At 32.9% G+C, this 22,399-nt stretch overlaps 1 protein-coding gene across 6 annotated transcripts in view; it reads left to right on the forward strand.

Moving 5' to 3' along the window:
* LOC149545768 (Pentatricopeptide repeat (PPR) superfamily protein) overlaps positions 1–22,399 on the forward strand; it is a 242,033-nt gene that overhangs the window by 105,846 nt on the left and 113,788 nt on the right. For all 6 annotated transcript variants that reach the window (XM_089790817.1, XM_089790819.1, XM_089790815.1 and 3 more), the window contains one exon: positions 14,623–14,741. In XM_089790817.1, coding sequence (XP_089646943.1) covers positions 14,623–14,741 — 119 coding nt within the window. The remainder of the gene's footprint in view (positions 1–14,622; positions 14,742–22,399) is intronic.

Here is a 22,399-nt window from a genome sequence, read left to right on the forward strand (position 1 = left end):
TTTATGGATGGAAGGTGTTTTCAGTCTTTCAAGCATAAACTTGTAGTCCCAAATTCATTAGATAAAATCTAGACAATAATGGAGATTGAACACAAATAATGAGATGTCCCCAACCTGATTGGCTTGAATTGTCGAATAATGTTCTTATCCCTTAAATTTAGAAATGACTTCCTCCTATTAAAAATCGTTACTGTTAATGATAATGTTGATGCTTTTACTCAATCATTTGATCTACCTTGTTTGAATAGACTTTGGATCATGAGTCCAACATGCAAATAGGTTGAACTATAATGGATTATTAATGTAAGATATATCCTTTGCATAGTGGCATTTCTGTATACTATAACTGCAGATCTTTGATCTACACTGTGGATTATTTTATATCAATTGTATAATCCGTAACTAGGAACCATATTTGTATTGAATGAATTTGTAATGTACAGATTCCATAGGTACAAGAGGACTCTTCTTATGTAATGTCTTCTATCTCTGTTATGTGAATTAGTCACTACCTCCTATGTTTATTGTTGCCTGTTTCCTTACTGAGTTTATATTTTCCTTATGTGATCCTCTTGAGTCTTAGATTTATTTGGTGCAAAAGATATTATTTGGTGTGCAGAAGGCTTAAGTTATTAATTCTTATAATATGTTGGCTCGGTGTTTATTTATGGATGGACTAAGGTTGACTCTCTATGTATAAAATGTTAAGTAACATGGATCGAATTCTGCAAATGTAATTATCATTGCCATTGTTATTGATGTGTTTCAATTACAGATTTGCATCTCATATAAATATGAGGAGGAGGAGACATGTCTCATGAAGAGACATGTCTCTATAGTTAATCCTTATTGGTTAGTATATTTTAATATAACTAACCATATTTGTGTGTGTGTGTGTGTGTGTGTGTAATATAATATGTAATATATATTTTATAGATATAATAATATGTATGTATAAAGAATATTTATCTAATGATGATTTACCATTTATAATGAATCCCATGATCATATCAATCTGACTGAAGTACAGCTTAACACTCCCTCTTAGTTAGGAAGGATTGATATAGAACATACTATGTTCTTGAGTATAAGGAGATATCATCTCACTGTGATATCCCTAGAATGACATATCAAAATGAATTCATCAACACACATATGTAAACTAACATATTTAACATATGGAATTTATTTCAATTCACTATGAGGCTAGAATTCTCAACACTCCCTCTTTAGTAGAGGGGGGAATTAAAGTAGATATAAAACACCACTTGAAATGTGGTCTAATAAGTTATGGTGTCCAGCAAGATCTGGCCCGAAGAACCATGACAAATGGATTTTCATGTTGTCCAGCAAAATCCGGCCTGAAGAACCATGAAGGTCATCAATGTGTTTGACAAAATCCAGCTTGAAGAACAAGGATAACGCTTAACTTCAAACATTTATGTTTGAAGACAGATCAACTATAATAAAGTCGTCACTTTAAATAGGATCAGAACACACAAAAGGTAGTCATCATTTTTCACAACACAAACTTGCAAGCAATTTTATATTCATGAATATATTAGTTAATAAATGCATTTACAAAAAATGTCATACCAAGTTTACCTCTAAATTACACAATTTTCAGCTTCACAAGAGGCTTGGTAAAATATCAGCATGTTGCTCATATGTACTAATATAACTTAATTTGATAACATCACTGCCAACCATCTCTTATATAGTGATAAGGAGTCTCAATATGCTTAACGTGTTGCCATGGAGACAGCTACATACTTAGCTTCGGTAGAATTTAAAGCAACAACTAGTTGTTTTCTACTAAACCAAGATATCATAGCTGACCCAAGACTAAAGCAACAATAAACAAGAGTGCATTATAGAGAATTTCACTTAGAACTTCTTCTCATAGAGGGGATATCATCCATGAAGGATTGCATCTCAGATTTTCTCCCTCTGAATATCGATCCTAGGAGGTCAAGTCCTCTTGTTACTTCCACAAAAATTTCTTGCCCCAAGGGTGCTTGTTAAACTCCCTTTGAATCTAATAGTCTTCCATCTTGGTGGAAAGTCATTATTTACTTATGATGTACATAGAGGTAGGCCCATGAGGTAGTTACCCACATGTATTTCTAGACTCCCTCTGAGTATTAATCTTCTAAGCTCCTTCGTTGTCTTGAAGAAGTGTTAGACTCCCTCTAACACTTGTCGCAATCATAGAATAATACATATTCCCAATCATCGAAGATATTTTTTCTCCAAAAACTCATAGATCGAGTCCCACACTAATGCCTTGGCAGCATACTTAATGCATCGTTCTTCTCGTCTTGCAAAACCACCTTTGTACATCAACATCCTTGCTATAAATATTGCTTCAATGGAGGTCCATGTGCATCAAATTAAATGATGGTTCATCTCTCTTCTCCTAGTTCATATGATTATTTGAAGACTGATGAACAACTTTCCTTTCCTGCAAGCACAACCTTAGAGACAAAGGAAAATATCAAGAGAAATTACTCTTTTATAGAAATACAATTAATAGATAGAATACAGTGAGTAGATAAATGCTCAAAGATAAGAATTACTTATCTACACATGAATGGAACATCTCCTCTTTAAAGATGGTTCAAGTGGAAATGGAACTTTGTTTATCATTTCCCCCCACAATGTGAAGTTCCCACTCTTATATTGTCAAACGATTTTGCATCATATTCAAGTATGACAAACTTCTTAGTTATTTTGTCAATGCTTGTAGATCACTTCCAATTTCTATTCATAATTTACTGATAATAGAATATGATTACTCCTTGACCGATGACATATGATGAATCAACTATTCATTATCATAAGAGATTGCTTCAATTGTGTGGTCACCAAGACTACCTAGATTTCCATTGTGGCTACAAGAATGACTTGGATCGTCTCTTGATAACTTTGCACAATTAAATTTGTATCTCTGAATAATCTGCAAGACTATCTCTAATAGAATACATGAACCTTCAAATAATAAGTGGATGTGATCTTGTTTGTTGAGATTATAGTGTCATCCTTCTTGAGAGTCCTTGTTCTCTTAGGAAATGGACATATCCTTTCCCTCTAGACACTTATTCGAAATTGTTTTAATATATATTGTGCGTCATTTGTACCAATGTTTGATATATCAGTTTTCCTAACTGGTTCATCTGCATAGGATATCAACCTCCACTGTAATATCCCTCCTAGGACTATAATTTATTGATGAGATGGCTATATATTTATTTATAACTGGTACAACTAGCTTTGTGATGTGATATCTCAAATTTTTAACAGTATTATTCAGTGGTTCTCAATGTGCTGTGTATATACTGAATCGATCCCTTTTATGATCCCCAAAATCCAATCAACGTGATCTCACTTTTGTATCTTGCTGTGAATGGTCATAATGTTTTAATTTCAAGGGATTTTACTTTTCCAAATCAAATTTATCTCCTTATGACATAAATAATTTGGTCTATTCATTCTTAATGACCATTTAACTTTTTCTGTTTGTAAGCTACCCAAATTGCATATGTTCAGTTCTAAATAATCGCTTACATTAGTTATTTTATCCAATTCTTTCTTACTCGCTGATTAAGGTATTCTTTCTCTATTTATCACAGAAGTCATCCAAACCAATAAGACACATAGCACAACGCAGTATTTATTCAGATATATTGGCATAGAGTACTTGCAATGGGACCGTCAGTCAGTCTTCAACTCATATAGTGTAGCATGCAATTTTCTTATTGGTTATAATTACTGTGGAGTCTGCTAATAATGAAGTTCCAAAGACTCGGCCAATTCCTTTCTTCAAGCCAGAATTTTACAGTGTGTATCTTGAGGCTTGGATGCGTAGTTTTATCCTTCTACATGCTTAGGACATCTATCTTCCAAGTTGATACCCTTGTGTATAATATGATCTTCATACTAACGATTGCTGTTCTTCAGATTATAATGAACTTCAATAATTCCTTTCAAGATTTTAGCCATATTTTGAGCCCAATGATAATATTATAAACTTTTAGTGGTGAGTGTCGATACGTGGCTCAACAATTCTCTACTTCAATGTTTGTAGTCATCCATGCTTTCCTCCTCTTCAAATTGACGAATAACGACATTGTAACTAATATCATTATAAATCATTTGAAAATCATTATAAGTCGTAAATCATTAACGCACCACTTCTATTGCTGACTGTAACGAATAAATTCATTCTCATAATTTCTCAACGTATTTTCATATCCCAATCTTTGTGAATATGCACCACTGAACAAGGGGAATGGTCATTATACGACCAATTTAAGGATGAAAATTTTGAAGTTTTGAAGGCATCAAACCATTTGAAGTTGTCGTCTAAGAAGTTCTGATTTTGTCGTCATCTATCGGATAATTTTAATCTCTCAATATCATGGTAAATCTCAATGTCATGTCATGCCTCTGAGATATATATCTTTGTTGAATCATTTTTCTTTCTTTTCCCAATTGAATGACATCTCTTAACCTCGCACAATCACAACATGCCAGTCCTTGATCTCATTGCGTGAATAAGCTCGCTTTTAAAATTGCCCCTTTTGTCCCTGGTTCAGCATTTAAATGCTAGAGTACGGAAATCTCTTATATTTTCTATGCTTATATAATGAATTTTCCACTTTGTGAATCTCTGAAATGATGTTTGCGATCCTTATTTTACTTCTCCTTCCTTTCTCGGTGCCCACGATATGTGCTGTCTCCTTTAAGACAGTGATGGTATCGTGACAACAGAAATTGTGAAGGCACAAAAATGTTGAAGGAAGAGAAATTGTGTAGGTACAGAAAGTGTGACGCCTCACGATACCTAATCAGTTTTGATCAGGATCATTACAGTGCAATACAATATTGAATTTGAAACTCGAGCACTTTCTACCCCGTAGATCACCCCAGTCTATAGAACAGAGACTCTGCAATGTCCATTTGTCTAGATTTTTACCGCCCAATTTTCTCCTCTGTAGATCACGCAATTCCTTGCCATGATCATACTCCAATTTGACTTGCAACAACCAACACATAGGCTTCCATTTTCACGCAACTTTTTTGCCCCTGGGTTAATTTGTGTTAAAGTTATGAAGCTTACGAAATAAAATATTAAATACTGGCTTTTGACTTTGTGTAATTCCTTTGCTTTTTTACTGCCTTCAAACACTTGCTTACATTTGCAATCTGGCTTTGATACCATGTTAAGTAACATGGATCGAATTTTGCAAATGTAATTATCATTGTTATTGTTATTGATGTGTTCCAATTGCAGATTTGCATCTCATATAAATATGAGAAGGAGCAGACATGTCTCTATAATTAATCATCATTGGTTAGTATATTTTAATATAACTAACCATATGTATGTATAAAGAATATTTATCTAATGATGATTTACCATTTATAATGAATCTCATGATCATATCAATCTGACTAAACTACAGTTTAACATAAAACACTTGATTTTTTGATACAAACTATCTGTGACTTAAGTTTTGGTCATTGATGATTTTTGTCTTTTCAATGGTTCCTACTCTTAAAATCTGTCATATGTATCTAACATTGTTCCCTCTATCCATTGTTTGCTGCTTTAACCGTGTCTATTATTCCTTCTGTGTTCCTTTTTTTTGTTCACATCATGCTATCTGTGTTCACTTTTTGTACTCTCTAAAGGAAGGTGCTCTGTCTTTATGACTATCCTTGCATTTTATCCAACTATGTGATAGCTTGCCATTATTTTCTTCTTATACTCTTACCACAATGCATGGATCTCTGGTCTGCACTAGCTTATGTGGCAATGATTATAGTGTTGTAAATCATGTCTTGTCTTCTACGATGTGTATATTCTATCTTGATGCTTTCTTCTCATGCGTTGCTTTCAATTGTTCTCATTAGCATGCTCTTTGTTCCACGTGGCTATGGTTATGGCCTTTCCTTATATGTGAGTTTACTTCACTTGAATCTTTGATGATGTTGCCTATCACACTCGATGATTGCTGTTCGATTCTCATGCTGATTGAGCTTCCATGGTGGCGGAGGTATTACTGTTGTGTGTTGACCCTAGTTGATTCGATGATCATTGGAATTCTCATGCTGGTTGAGCTTCCATGGTGGCGGAGGTATTATTGTTGTGTGTTGACCCTAGTTGATTCGATGATCATTGGAAATTAAATTTCTTTCTCATGTTATCCCCCCTTTTTTGAAAGATCTAATCTTTTGTGGTTTAAATACTCTGATTTCTCAACCATTGTGACTATTCCCATATAGTCACACCATTGATTTAATATATTATATTAATTAATGATTATATGTTTATATTTTAATATTAAATTTATATTAAGATATAAATTTAACAATATTATTCTTTTATATATATTAGTGTAATGATACTATTTCATTAATAAACTATAATATAGTTTATTATTTTATTTATTAATAATTATATATTACTGTTAAAATTCTCTTTTATTAAATCAATCTTGGAAATGGAGACATTACAATTAATCCTTGAATTAATATTTGCCAAAAGATGGTGCTCCGATTTGCCAGATCTAAGCGAAGTATTACAGGCGACGGAATAGGGTGAGGGTTGAATCCCATCGAAATCGAAAATAGCCAAGTAGGAAAGATCTTTCACTTCTGAAATGGTGAACAATAGAGAATCTCAATGGGAATTCGCAGTACAAAAAAAAAATCCAAATCGCATACCAACTACTACCTATGTGTTGTGCTTAAATACCCCTTAGAGAAACTTTCTGAGGGTTTACAAAGATAGCCCACAGTCACACCTACGGAAATGTCTAAATAAAAATGGGTCCAAGATATACTAAATCAATCAGAACCACAAATACAAATATTATTAACTTGGGCCCCATATTAATTAATTAAAGTAACTAATTAAAGGTCCTTTTGTTATATTATTTAAATTTTGGGACCAGTTAATTAATTAATTAAATTAAATTTTACATTCAAATTTGGGGACATGACAGATGAGATATTGAAGTCAACAAATAAAAACATTTAAAGAGAAACATTGCATATATTCTGTCCATTTTACATCAGAATAATCAGATCTATTCTATAGCAGTAATCCACTAGAAATACATCTTCTAAACATATGAGTCTCCAAACTAAGATGTATTAAGTCAAATGGATGTAAAAGTGAGAAAGAGATATTTAACAAATGATAATAAATTAATATATATTAGAGGAACTTTTATAGAGGATATTTATAAAGAAGAGATTTTTACTATTTATTACTCAGTTCAGAAGGAGGGACATTACATCCTTGTTGAATGGAAGATTTATATGGTGATGTATTTGATCAGTCATACGAGCATCTAGATCATGTTTTTGAATATCTCCTCGCACACAATCTGCTCCATTCCTATACTTCCAATGTTGTTTTTCTTCACAAGAAGATTTCGAAGATAGCTCATATTTTACTCAACTTTTATCAAGAATTTGATCAAATAAAACACTTGGAATTTTTTAAAAAGTATTCCACAATAGATTCTCCTCATTGTGCTTGTCTGGTTTCATCATATCTTCAAATGTTTGATACAACTCCTGCTCATAGGATGAAGTAATGCATGTCTCACTTTATGAATACACTTCCCCACTCATATGTTGAATTTGATTATCTTCAGAGTTTCGCTAGACTTGCTATCTTCATTTTGCTCATCATGATGCTGATGGACTTGATTGCATAAAGATTATCCTTCAAGTAATGGATTCAAGAACATAGAGCACTCGGGCATATTTTCTTTCGCATCCTCTTCAAACAATGCATTTAAGAACATAGAGAATTCAGGCATACCTTCATGGGAACTTTCATCCGGCTACATAGGTGTTCTATCACACAAGATATTAGCAAATCGTATATCTTTATTTTAGTTCATCCTTTTGAGAATCATCCTCCTTTTCATCTAGTACCCCCTAAATATGCGTCGATCCCTTAACTTGTTCATTCTGATGAATTAAGAAAAAATTTGGTTGATTTCTTTTAACATGTTTCTTATACTCCATATCTAGCAAATCTGAATTTTTTTCCATGCTTAGAGAATCCTTGTCATTTCTATATTTACTGATATTTGCTGTCATCTTCATTTCTATATTTACTGATATTTGCTGTCATATGAGTGTTGGATTACTCTTCAGACAATCCAAAGATTTCTTCTTCTCCATGCAAATCTGATAAATCATTTACTTTGGTATATTATTACTTGTCTTCATCATCTTCTTCTAATTTCTGAACAAGAAGCTTCAAATCAGGGTCATCTAGCAAGATTCTCAATTCTTTGACCCTTCTTATGAATTATTTTCGTGAAGGCATAATGTCAGTAGGTATCCTGTGATACATATTTACCATCATCATGAATAAGTATGCAGAAGACTCCCCTTTGAATCTCCCCAAATTGAAAAATTCATTAAGCAAAGACATTTTATGATCTTCTTCCATGCTGTAGCTTTGGTTTTTATATGGTTCATGACACATGTTATCTTCCTCACTTGCATCATGAAATTCATTCAAATTCTATCCAAGATGAGATACATTGTGTAGGCAATGATCCATATGCTTGTCTCACATTGTCTTTTAATGTCCCGACAAACAATTTTATTATTTGTTCTTTAGCACAAATCTCATAATCTTCTATAAACTTATAAAATGCATCTAAATGTTGAAGTCTTGATTCATCACATTCTCCATGGAACTTTTGTACACATTGTGAAAGCTTCGGAAACAACTTGTTAGGTTTATAATCAAATCTTTTGAGATCCAACAGCTTGATGCCATCTAGAATAAAAGGTTCTCTTTGAAATGTTTGATACATTTGAAAAAACTATATATCATTTCTTTATGAGTCTTCTCCCTCAGTAGAGCTACCAATTGAAATTTTATTTAATAGAGTTGCCACTTCTTTTGAGGAATGCATTGACTTGTTGATATTTTAGGTTCTTGCTTGCAGCAAAGTACGCTTTCAAACAAATTGATACAGCTGTTTTCTAATTCTAATCTGCATAATCTGAAATTTTGGATAACTTCACAACATATATTGTGAACAACTCTCCCCAGCAGAGTCGCCAATCTGTTGGTTCCCAAAACCACAGATTGGAAATCCAGGACCTTTGCCAATTCTCTGTTAGGATTGCCCAATCAGTTTTGGCCAACGAATGGGAATGACTTCAATTCCCCTGCACTTTAGGCTTTGCTACACCTAGGTGGGTAAACCTTCACTTCAAACCTAATCACCTAGTCTAAAGCTTTTCTATAGCAAATTTGATGAATATGAATTCTTTAGGTTGAAAAAAATCTTGAAATTTGTTAAAATTGAATAATATGAATACTTGTTTGTGAAATGAATGTTATTTGAATGAAAGGAATAGCACTTATGAACTATGGATATGATGGAATATCGAACTTCAAAACTTCAAACGTTAACCCATTCAACATAAAACGCAGACCAATCCCTTATTCCACCTTGGGCGAATGGAGTCAAACTTCTTTAGATCCTTATATACAACCCTAAGATGATGGTACTTACACCATCCACTACTTTATAGATTGAAGCTTCAATTAGCAATACAAACCTTAGTCTAGTTGAATTTAATTTCTTCAACAAAACCAACTAGACAAAACTTACATAGACAATATTTCATATGCGACTTCTGATGATCAAAGACTTGTATTGGAATCTAATTTTCAACTTTAGAAGCGATTAATTTGAAAATTAATAATCACGGGATAAATCTGAAAGAATATTCTGAACTTCAATTTTCAAGAAGAATAAGCAAAATAGGTCTCTTGTGTTAAATTATAAAATGAGTATATATGGCTTTTACTTATTTACAATAATCAACATATCGAAATTGCAAATCATATTTTATTCCTCCATTTTCTTTAATATCTCCACTACTCCTTTTATAATATATTTTCTTCTTGATGTCTGTCTTCTTCTTCTATTGAATGATACAATCCTTATTAACCAAACCACGATACTTTTTCTTTTAATCAAGATGAAATGTCCCTTTTTCTGATTTTATATGATATTTCAAGCCTCTAATCAGATTTTCAAAATCAAACAACCAATATTACAAAGATCTACCAATTTCTCAATAAACCCCAAATCGGGTATGCCCGAAATAGTGCCAAAAACTTCACAACTTCACATATTATTAATAAATCTGAAAGTGGACATTTTTACAGAAATTTCAGTAGCATAACAGCCTACAAAATGAAATTTCCAGATCTATATAACATTTACACAACAGCTCCCAAACGGAGGACAAAAACAATGCTCATCGGGCTCTCGAAAATAACACAAAATAGCCCGGAATCACCACAGAACACTAATAATCTATCACAAAAGTTTAACCACGACCTAATACATATATTCAGCTCTATTTTAACATCTAAAAGTCTGAAATATAGCAGCAACCTAAACTGATATGAAATACTCAACTGGAAACACCAAACTCTTACAAAAAACACACCCGAAAATCCACAAATCTGCACTATTCAGCACAAGGGAAAACTCTGCATGAGCTTGCACATGGAATGGCTTCAAACTCCCTTCCTTAGCCTTTCTGAAAACCTGTAAACTCTCGTCCTTGGGTCTCCTTCTCCACAGGTTTGGCAGCCTCTGAAGAACAACAAAGCAATAAGCGAAAATCAAGTTCTAGAATAAGCCCAAAATGCCTCCAAATCCCTTAAAAGAGGGCATAACCCTAACTCACGTCCAAGAGGGGTTAATAAAATATACTTTAATAATAATTTTTATTTATTAGTCCATTGGTTTCCAAAGATTAGCCCCTTTTGCCGAAACTTCACCTTTTTGGAGCCTGCCTGCCTTAGCAAAGTTTATTATTTTTAATTTTTTGAAAAGGGGACATGACACAAGATACCAAAATATTAGCTCAAGGTGAAATGTTGGTTAAGGTCCTATCATCATAAATGCAATGATAGACTCCACATCAACATCAGGGACAAAACCAACAGTCAGTTCAGCAGTTAGAGCCTTCAAATGTTCTTACAGAAAAAGAGACAAAAACTGCTCCCTTTTGAAATTTGAGGACATTTTCATAGCATAGAGATCCAAAGAGAAAATAAACAATAGTGAGTTTAACCCATGAATTACAGAATATAGATTTTTGTTGCTTATATTTATATATCTGATTATATTTCATTAGACAAGAACCTAACTCGGGGGAAGAATGGTAAATTTCTATTGCTCTGTTTGAAATTGTACTGTCTGTCTATATTGTACCACACTATATTTGAATTGGACTGCTGATTTGATAAAATATTATAGAATTACAGTGTTTCTTAATATCTATTGATATAAAACAAATTGGTTTAAAATGCTTTTATCATCTATTGTTCAAGAATCTAATCTAATTGATAGGCTCTCCCCTTAGGCCTTTGGAATCTCTCTAGAATGGTTTTGGAAATGATTGCAGAATTCGAAAGGTTGTCAGTAGATCTTTTTTAAAATAATACTTTAAGTATTTCTTTGATTAGAGAAGAAGGGATTTTGAAAGGGCACTGATCTGTTGTACAAGCATAAAGACAAAGCATCAAGGCCAACAAAATATCAAAAAGCAGTTACGGAACATAATTAAAATATATTACAATTGATAAATAGCAGGATAATCTTTCCATTGATTGCAAGAATTGGGACTATTATCTATTTGGGTATAGAATGTGTTGAACAAGAGATAAGATGAAAGATCAAATCAACATCAATAAAATGTTAGGTTATAATATTAATTAGGGGCATATAACAGAGGTTGTTTCAATGAATGAATAGTTGTCAAGATAGAAGCTTGTGTACCTCGATCCATATACTACAGATCCAAAATTCATCTATTTAACTTTCTTATTCATCAGCTCAAATTTCCTACACTCAAGGGAGATACTGAGCATGCTGAATATAGCTTCCATAATTCTTGACATTTTCTTTATTAATCAATAAGATGAACCTCTTCGTTTCATGAAAAGCATAAACAAATTCCTTTCAAAGTTTTGTTACTACTTTTCTGAATATCAAATATGTGAATTGCAATATACCCAAAAACCTAAGACATCAACTGATTTTAATCTAAAACTAAAAACCTACAACATAACTCATTGTGGAATAATCTAGTAGTCCAAACAGAGGACAATCTCGAACCTTGGGCAGAATTTTGGGATTTCCCTCACTGTCATGCCATTCCTCAAAGACCATATTCCTTGATTTTCCCTATCTCAATTTTTTCTTTCATGCCATTCCTCAAAGTCTTGATTCCCTGATTTCCTGAATTTCAAGATTTTGCTTCCCAACATGCCTTTCCTCTAAATGTCCATCCCCATGGAGATTTCAGGATTTCCCTTCCTAACATGCCATTCTTCAAATGACATATTGCCTTATTTCCTCGTATCCATATTCCCCCATTTCCTTGATTTTGGGATTCCCTTCATGGCACACCTTTCCTCAAAGTACACAAACCCTCGAATTTGGACTTTCAGATTTTATTGGCCCTTTGGCATGTGAATTCCTGAAACTATAGTTTACCAACTATTTGAATACATGTGTTTCTTTTTTCTGGTGAGTTTTCACAAGGTTAACTTATTGATTCTAGGTGTGATGTTTTTGAAAAACTTGTGACGTCTTTTAGTGGGTACCTGCCAGAAACTCAGCAGGTTTAACTATTTTTCTTGCCACTCAAGGCAAAGTGCCAAAAATGAGCAGAAACAGAGAAAAATACCCTACAGACATGTTTCTTTTGACTTTAAGTCCTATTCTGCTATGTTGAACACTCCAGGACATTGTTTTTTCGGTTTAACAAGGATTTCTTTTTTGTCTTTTAAAGAATTTGTGAAAATTGTCTGTGTAGTCATGAAGCTATATAATACTATATAATACATAATAATAAATATTCACCTATCTATAAAGGATTTAAGTGTTTTCTATGCTGCTGAGTTTTCACAGAGATGGGAACTTATGGCTTGCTTGATACTCTCAGAATTCGAGCCTGTGAACTATGTGCTGATCAATAACAATTTAAGATTGATAGCATTGATTTTAATAGTTTTAATTTTCATCTTTTAAATCACAAGTTTTAATGAATTGCTTTTTAAATGATGGATTATTTTTAAATATATAAAATTTTGAAGTGGTGGACTTGATTCTGAAATGCAGAACATGTGCATATAATTTTAAATGGCAAGAGAATTATTTTAAGTTTACCTATGAGCTACAGTCACATTTTTCACATGGTCAAATTCCCATGATTAACTCTTTGCAAGATATTTGACAGGAAACATCTACAACTTTGAGACCTTGCTTCTGCATCTGCCGTAGCTGCTAACCCAGCCTGTACACCTGCCATACCAACCCCTGCAAATGCTCTAGTTTCTCCTCTGCAGATTATTTCCTGCAATTTTTTTCTCTACCTAGTTGTCTCAGACCGACCATTAAGATTGAGCTGACTTTGCTCATGGTTACAAATTTGCAATTACTCTGAAAGGCTCTTTTATGGGAAAAAGACTTAAGAGTACCAAAGTCTGTAAAAAGAAGGCAATGGGGAAAACTGGCAAAAGGAATGTACACCTACTTATTTATTGAAGAGGGGAAAGATAAATTCGTTGTAAGATAGATTATTTAAGCAAGTTAATCTAAAACTGCATTAGTTATTTAATGAAATGTTAGTCCCACCTTATATCTAGAAATAAGGTGGTATTATGTATTCTAATAACAATGGTTATATTGCCATTTGATAATACGAATTATAAGTATTAGGTGCTAAGTTTTAATGTTCAATACATCATAACTCATTTGTTGAATTTAAAATGAAAAATGATCACTTTTTTGTGAATTTATTATGCCACGATAACTAGAAGTAATGGGACATATCTGAACTTCAAGTGACCAATGAAATTTTTGAATTTTTTCAAAAGAGAACAAAATCCTAAATAGCTATATGAAAAAAAAAGGATGCTTCAAATTTCTATCTTCTGCTGTGATGCAGGCTTGCTTTCAGCTTTTGAGTTTTCTCAAAGTTTTATCACTAGAGGTAATGGGATTTGCCTGAACTCTCAAGGAATTGTTCAAGGGACCAATGAAATGTTTTCAAAAAAGAACAAAATCCAATATGGCTTTATGAAAAAACAAATGATGCTTCAAAAGTCTGTCTTCTAGTGTGATGTAGCGTTGCTTTCAAATTTTGAGTTTTCTCAAAGTTTTGTCACAGTTTTTTGGAAAGTTCTGTTTTCAATTTTCGTTGACTGTGGACTTTGGAAGCTTGTAATCTTGAATCATTAATACCTTTTATTAGCTCTTTGGTCTGAATTATTCATTTATGTAGTACTAGCTAGCATGCAAATTATTTCAAGATGTAAAGAATTAATAATGCTGGACTTAAATTCTCTTATGAAAAATTCTATTTGGCATCAAGGACATGCTGATATGTAGGTCATGCTTGAAAAATTGAAATATGTGTGTGGAATGCCTAACAATATTTGACAATAGGTTATCTGGCTTTCGGATTATTTTTTCACCTCTCAATTGAGAATTGTGTGCCTAAAGCACTTTTGCTGGTATTTGGATCATGGCCCAGGTTTTGGAAGATTCAGAAAACTACGGAGTGCTAAACATATTTACCCAAATAACAAAGGAGCTTCCTGGGAAGCAAATTGAATCTCTGGAAACTATTTTTGCATCTATGCAATCAACTCTGTATACTAATCCTCTCTCCCTCAGGAACTTAAACTATGATATGATTCTTTTGAATTGAACTTCTATGTATTGGGACTTAGTAAGTGGAATAACTAGTTAATGACATCCAATGGAAAGTGTATATGTATGGTTGTGACAATCTTTCTTCCTTTGTTCATGTGTTAGTTTTCCTTCCTTGGGGATTTCTTTCCTTGTTTGTGTACATTGCCTTCTCACCCTATTTTTACAGAAGATTGGTCAATTTATTTTTCTATTCTGGTGTTAACTTGGAAGTTTTGTTTCCATCCAAATTTCTCCATTCAACATGAATTTTCAACGGAATTCAGATTTAAGTGAATGTATGAATACTTCTTTTTGCAACATAAGAAGTTCTAGTTTTCTTAAAGTATATTTATTCAAGTTCGGGAGACTTGTCAAAAATTAAGTTGTCCATTAAGATTGAAATTGTACTAGCAGAAAGATATTGCTACAGACATTATATTTTTAAAATTATCAAATCTTTTCAGGCTGAGTGGACATTTTTCTTGGAGATTTATTTCTGTGGGTATAGCTTTAAGTTTTGAACTCTATGAGAAGCCAAAACTCAAATTCTTATGAAAGTCATCATGAATGCCAACAAATGAATTCAAGGCAAAATTGGTGCATGATGACAATAGTTAAGCAGCTTATGCTACAGCAACAATTTCACAGCATAACACTTCTCACATTAAGAACAATCAACAAGATGCACAGATACACATTCCATAGATAAATACCACACACAATGGTGAGAGATGATCAATGGGCATTGCGTGTACATAAGATCACGATAGAGAAGTACTAACTATCTTCCCAGATCTTACCATTCACTCACATGGTATTATTAGCAAATCCACACTAAATCAAATTCATGAAATCTTACATTACAGTTGACACTGCTTTCTTTTAGTTTTACATATGCACAATGCTGTGAGATTCAAACTAAAGCCCCTATATTGTGAGCTTATTAGAATTCTCACATAGAATATCAAATATGCAACCTGTTAACAATAATAAATAGAATAACAATAGAGATCACACAATATTTGAGATATGTTTGTGGGTTAAATACTCTAATATGATAATATAGAGTACACCGAGAAACATAATAAACCTTAAGGTAGAGCAACACCACACAATACTCCTTACAGCAGCAGCCACTTCACAGTAGATATCTAACACGAGATCCCAAACACATACCAATCTCTTTATAGAAGTAGACATTTCATGCTAGAAATTCAAATTGAAATCCCAAATGAATGCAATGCCCTTCATATAACTCTTACAAGGATATTCAACATTTCATTCCTCTAATTTGTCAAGTACTGACTTGATAATGTGTCAAATAATTACATTTGTTAATTGTTTATTGAAATTGTGTATTGAAAGTCGAAGTAGCTGCTTCGGAAGGTAAACTAGCATTGCTTGAGGACATTCGATTTTGGGAAGCATGGAGCCATGCTCACTTTTTGAGCCAAGAAAATAATTCAGTAATTTAAGTTGTCATAAAAAGGTAACTTATTTTTTATTATTAAAAAATTGTTTTATAAAGTGTCACTAGAATAGGGTAATGTTCATTTAAGAAGTCTTTATAGACATTTCTAATTTTCTACAATTAAGATTTGGAGGGAAAAGGAAAAAGAGAAAATAATATTAAATTTCCGTCAAAAGGCTATGAAAGGAGGAACTAGGCAGAGAGGATTAAAACCACCACTTCTTTGAGATTGAACCCTTATGTTCATCTTTCAGCCTAAGGACAGAAGTTATTTTGGCTTTTAGATTTGGAGAATGAGAATCCTTTGGATTTCTAGATTTAGATTGAGGATGAATACCCTCTTGTCCAATCAGCTATTGCCATTCAGGGATCATCGGTGTGTTGAAGAATTTGAAGGAGTTCAAGTTTTATGAGTATTATTGACTAAGTTGCCGGTCTGGATTCAGGTATGATATCTGTTTAAATTTTTATTTGGGTGGGTTTGAATTTGTTTTGGGTTTGTTCGCACGAATACAAATATTTGTTTTTAGAAAATATATATTCAGCAACAAATAAGTTCATACATTACTATGCTAATAGTAAAGGAACATAGCAAAATACAACATCCTATATAACAATATTTTTGTCCAAATGACATAACAAAATGCCAAAATACTCACCTTATCAATGTTTCAGCTCGAAAATGATAATATCACTGTTTCAGTGTTCAAGACAGTTTACAATGGAGGAAAGAAGTTTTCTTTTTCATTCACAAATGCACAAATCACATATAAAAAATCCATGTTCGGATTTGGGTGCATGTTTGGGTTTGAAGAACCAGTTTGCCGGTATGGAAATTTTTTGAAAAGGGGTTTGGGTTTGTTAGTCCAAAACATGTAGTTATTGTATATAAACATTCAAACAACAAAAACACCATAATCTTGTAATCATAGCATCATGAATAATGATTTACCATCATAACATCACATACTTAAAGTTCAACATCAAAGGTTCAAAGCATTAAAATATCAAGTGATGATTCATAACATCAAATCTCATTGTTTCAAGTTCAACTAGTGGATTAATAATTTATTGATATTCATCATCATCTTCTTCTTCATTGGCATTAGTTGATTCACAAACTGTGCTAAGCCCAATGAGATCAGCTACACCAATAACATTATTGGTGTCGAATTCTTCAAATTCAGCTAGTGCAACCTAAGAAGTGGAAGCATCCAAGTTTGCAATCTCTGCATTTAAATCCCAAATCTTCGTCTTCCCTTCTTTGTATTCTTTATTCTTGTATGAGATGAGATGCATGTTGTAATGCACATATACCAAGTTCCCTGCACTTTTTGATTGCAATCTATTGCACTTTATTGAGTGGATGAAAAAGTGTATTCCAATTTCTTTCCAAGGCAAAATAACTAGCAATCTATGAAGACAAGTCAAAGAAAAAAATTAAAGTAAAATTATTAAATAAAAATTATTAGCAACTCATTTACAAAGTAAACTAAAATATTGTAAATAAAACTTTCTTCTGATATAATTTTGATCACAAGGGGCTATAGCGTTTGGAATCTTTGGTCATAAATGTACCACTAACTATGACCACCCTTCCTAAACTGATGACGATGAGCATCATTACTTGGACCTTTCACATTCACAAACTCTATGAACTCATTTGTAAGAAAATCTCGTACATCATCATCAGGAAAGAGTGTTTCAAATGTTGCATTGTACCCATCAAACACTTCTAAATTTCTATATGATAGCAGCCCTCCTGGTAGATCAATGTATTAGGTACTATAATATTTTGGTGTCAATGCATAGAGAAGAAAATGTAGAGGAGTGGTCATCTTGTTACATCATAATACAACAATTGCTTGCAATTTGTTGAAGAAGGTCTGGATCTTACCCTTTTTCATTTACAATTTGCTTCATTCTCAAAAATTAGAGCAAAACAATACAACTTTTAGAGACATACTTCAAAAAAAATACACATTACACAATGAAGTAATGAAAATGAAAAATTGTGAAGCATTACTATTTTTATAAAACAAATTACTACTACAAGTTCAAGTTCACTTACCTTCTATAGTTCCAAATGAGAATGGTTTGAAATTTTTTAATCATGTATTGGTTTGTGACAAACATTGGGATGTTCTGAACATCTTCATACACCTTTTGCTCATCCAATTTTGCTCCTAATCCTTTTTAGCATAATATTGAGTGAGTGTACCGCACAAGGTGTCCAAAAGATATGTTGATATTGCTCTTCAACCAACAAACCAACTACTCTACAATTCTCTGCATTGTCTGTTATGACTTGGACAATGTTTCTAGCTCCCACTTGTTTATTGGTAGAGATGAGAATATCAACAATAAATGGGCCATCTTTTACTTGCCTCTTGCACTGCAAATTTCAAAAACATTGGCCCTTTAGGGGGCACCGCTATGACATTGATCAAGGGATGATTTCTTGCATCTTTCCACCCATCTAAACTCATTGATACCTTGTCTTAATCCATGTGTTATAGGCTCTAAATTTTGGCAAAAATTAGAGAGCCCCATATAAGCAAAAGCATCTTATTTGCAGCCCTTGGAATTCTATGCCAAATGAGAAAAACCTCCATGTCATACTATTTATCACCATTAAATAAACGTGTTCACTCATTTTAACTTAAGAAACATCTTCATGAAATCCTTACTGTGCCTCTAATTATTAAGTAGGTTCCATCATTTACCAAGAAAGACCATGTGATGAATATAACAGTGAGGGAGACACAACACTCTACAAGTGCATAAAAATAAAGGACACTCAGAAATCCCCAAATGATATTTCCAACAACTGCATAAACAATGACTTGGCTTCAAACAAATGATTGTAAACAGCAAATACATATATATTGAACAAAAACTATAGACAGCCAACAATGATTTCAGTGAAAGAGTAATTATAATTCCAAATTAAATGAAGGCTTATATGAATACAAGTGATTCTTTCTTGGTAAAAACTAAACCATACACAGTGACAATGGTAGAAGCCAAGCCTTGGAGAAGATAGCACATGAACATGTTCAAATCAAATTTGGTAAAGGTTCTGCAATGTAATAGAATCAACTTTTACAAGGCAGCACTTGTATGCACAGTGTATGTAAGTCAATATTATCTAATCTGTATAGCTACGTGGCAACATAAATAAAAAATGAAGCTATGTCCTGCCTCCCGACGGTGAAAGATGAAGACACGTATGATAAAAACTATGTTGCCACTTATTCATTCAGAAATGCCAGGCCATCAAAATCAGACATATTTAGTGGGAAGTCTTGATCACACATCCCAGTTAAAGCAATGAATGTGTTAGTATATAAAAAATAATTTTAGTTAGCCAGGCTTGCAGATTAGTATATGAAGCAAGTGTTTGAAAGACTGCGAGATGATGGAATATGATCATACCATGGACATATCAAATACAAATGTCATCAAACATGAAGAGCTTACAAAAGGCATGATGGTCGCAATCGATAAGAACCAAAACGATTATGCAATTGTTAATTTAAATGTGCCTGATTGGAATATGACGTGAACTTTTAGTTATTCTAAAACTATAGACATATGAGGGAGTAATTGGCGGAAGAGTCATTGTTTGAACCAGAAAAGAAAGTATACCAAGCAACATCAAGCATATGCCATGTCAGCAATAGTGATGATTAAGTTGGGAGTCTTCGGCAGTTAGAATAGAAGGTTAATTCATAAACAAAATAAGAGACATCAATGTTCGAACAAACAGCATCATTTCGAGATACCCACCCCCTTTACATTGTGTTGCAGCGTGTAACATTTTGTTAACTCGTGTTATTAGCACTCCTTCAAAAACTTTCCTTGCATTCGATACTCGTGCAGGAGAGAAACCTGCAGGTTAAGAAGATGGTAGTGGGAGTGGATATGAGACGATGGAGACAGTAAATCATTGTCGAGAAATACATACATCTTCTGCGCGATTCTAGAAACCTTGCTTTTCGACATTCTTATCATTCTGTATTAGCAGAAACAATGCTCCCATATTTTTCTACAATATTCCCATAAAGGTCCACTTCATACTATATTATAGAGGGATGTGATTTATTAAAAGAAAAGTATAATATATTTTAAGTGACACGACTTTTCATTTTGAAAAGTCATAATTTCAAAGAAGAAAAGGTATAAATAAGAATTATTTATGAACAAGAAAGAGGAAGACATTCCATAAGAAGTAATACAGTTAACAAAAAGGAAATATTCAGATGGTTTATTTAAAAGCCTTTTTGTAATAAATAAGAGCCTTTTAAAAGGAAACATTATATTTCAGTAATAAATAAAAGCCTTTTTGTTTTTTTAAAAAGGCAAATAGGTTAAAATTATGATTTGGATTCGTCCCTTATGATTAATAAGAAGATTATTAAATTATTTCCAGCAAAGCTCATGTATTAGATATTTTCTACATTTTTTGTTCGACAATTAGAGATATTGTGAAGTAAATAGGTGTTTCCTTATCTCTGTCTAATTGGACTTCCAGCTAGAGATGTTAAATTCCTTTTGGACTAACTGAGAATTGCAAATAAAATTTGTCTTTTGTAGAGCACATGAGTAATTGATGATATTTAATAATAGTCTAATAAGGTTGTATGTAATAATCCTTGTTGTAGTTGACTCTGTTACCCGAATAAGCAAAGGCACTGGTATTTTAACCACTGAAGTTGAATAATTGGATTTATAGTTGATGTCAACAATCTCCATATTTCTTTCGTACAAACATCAGCTCAGTCATTACATCATATCAAAGCATTCATATTATTCAAATTTTGTACACGTTTAAAGATTTTTGCCAACCTAAAGCATTCATATTCATCAAACTCTCTATAGAAAAGCTTTGAATTAGGTGATCAGGTTTGAACTGAAGGTTTACCTGTCTAGGTGTAGCAAAGCCTAAAGTGTAGGGGAATTTGAACTATTCCCATTCGTTGACCAAAACTAATTTGGAATCCTATTGGAGAATTGGCAAGCTCTTGGATTTCCAATCTGCGGTTTTGGGAACCATCACCATGAATCCCTTGCGGCCTTCAATGCATACCTAATGCCGTTGACCTCTCTATCTAATAAGGTTGTCCGTAGTCTCTCATAACCAAGGCCCTTATACCCTTTTAGAGCTTCACTGACACTTTTCAACATCTTTGAGTATGGGGGCGAACAACACTATTTGTATAGAAGCATCTTGCCACATCAATGTTGGTAATTTCTTGTTTGAAATGCAGTTTCCAATGGTACCTTTCTTTTGTATGCAATGGGGCATCTGAGTTTTAGTATCATAGCCAGCTGAGGTAGTATAATAGGGGTGGTCTTTTATCGCAATATTTGTAGAGGGGAGCTGAATTCCCTTTGATTCTTTTTTAGATTTATTGTCAGTGGTTGTATTTTGTCTACGTTCTCTCTCTTCTATTACTTCGTGCTCCACAATATATCTTAATATTATGTCATTTGGTATAGGTGCATCTTTTTTCCAAGGCATTATGTCACTCCTCTTCCTAGGAATCCACACAAATCGTCTACCGTATGATAATATGAACTATTCCTTTCTACATCAGAACTTTGACTTCACCAATAGAGTGCACTACCTCCTGGAAGGGCTCTTAGAATATCAACACACTTCTATAAAGGAGAATCATAATGTGGTTCTATTATTTGTTTAGTATTACCTATAGAGAAAGAGGTAGGTGCCATTATAGTTCCTTTGGCAAGAAACTTTATACATATTTAATAAAAAAGCAAGAGAACGAAAAATTAAAAAAACATAAATAAATGTAATGTTATCTAAATTATCTAACCCTTAATTACCCTTTATTCTATCGATTAAAGATAAGCTTCTACATAATCACATGCATGGGATTAATGGTTGTAACAAATTAACCGTATTCACATGAAATGCCTTAACTACCAATTGAAGATTTACTTCCTTTATTTAATTAAAAATAAACAAAATAAACTACAAATGACAAGTGATCAATATCTAACTGAAGCATTTAACTACCATTTCATATAACTGAATGATGTAAATGTAATTGCATTTATATCTAGCTGAAATTGAAATAGGACATTAAAGGAAATGTACATACCAGCAAAGCTTGAA

The sequence above is a fragment of the Cupressus sempervirens genome, chromosome 7 (genome assembly GCF_028749045.1).
Source record: "Cupressus sempervirens isolate cs-2001-9-10 chromosome 7, ASM2874904v1, whole genome shotgun sequence".
Classification (NCBI taxonomy): Eukaryota; Viridiplantae; Streptophyta; class Pinopsida; order Cupressales; family Cupressaceae; genus Cupressus; species Cupressus sempervirens.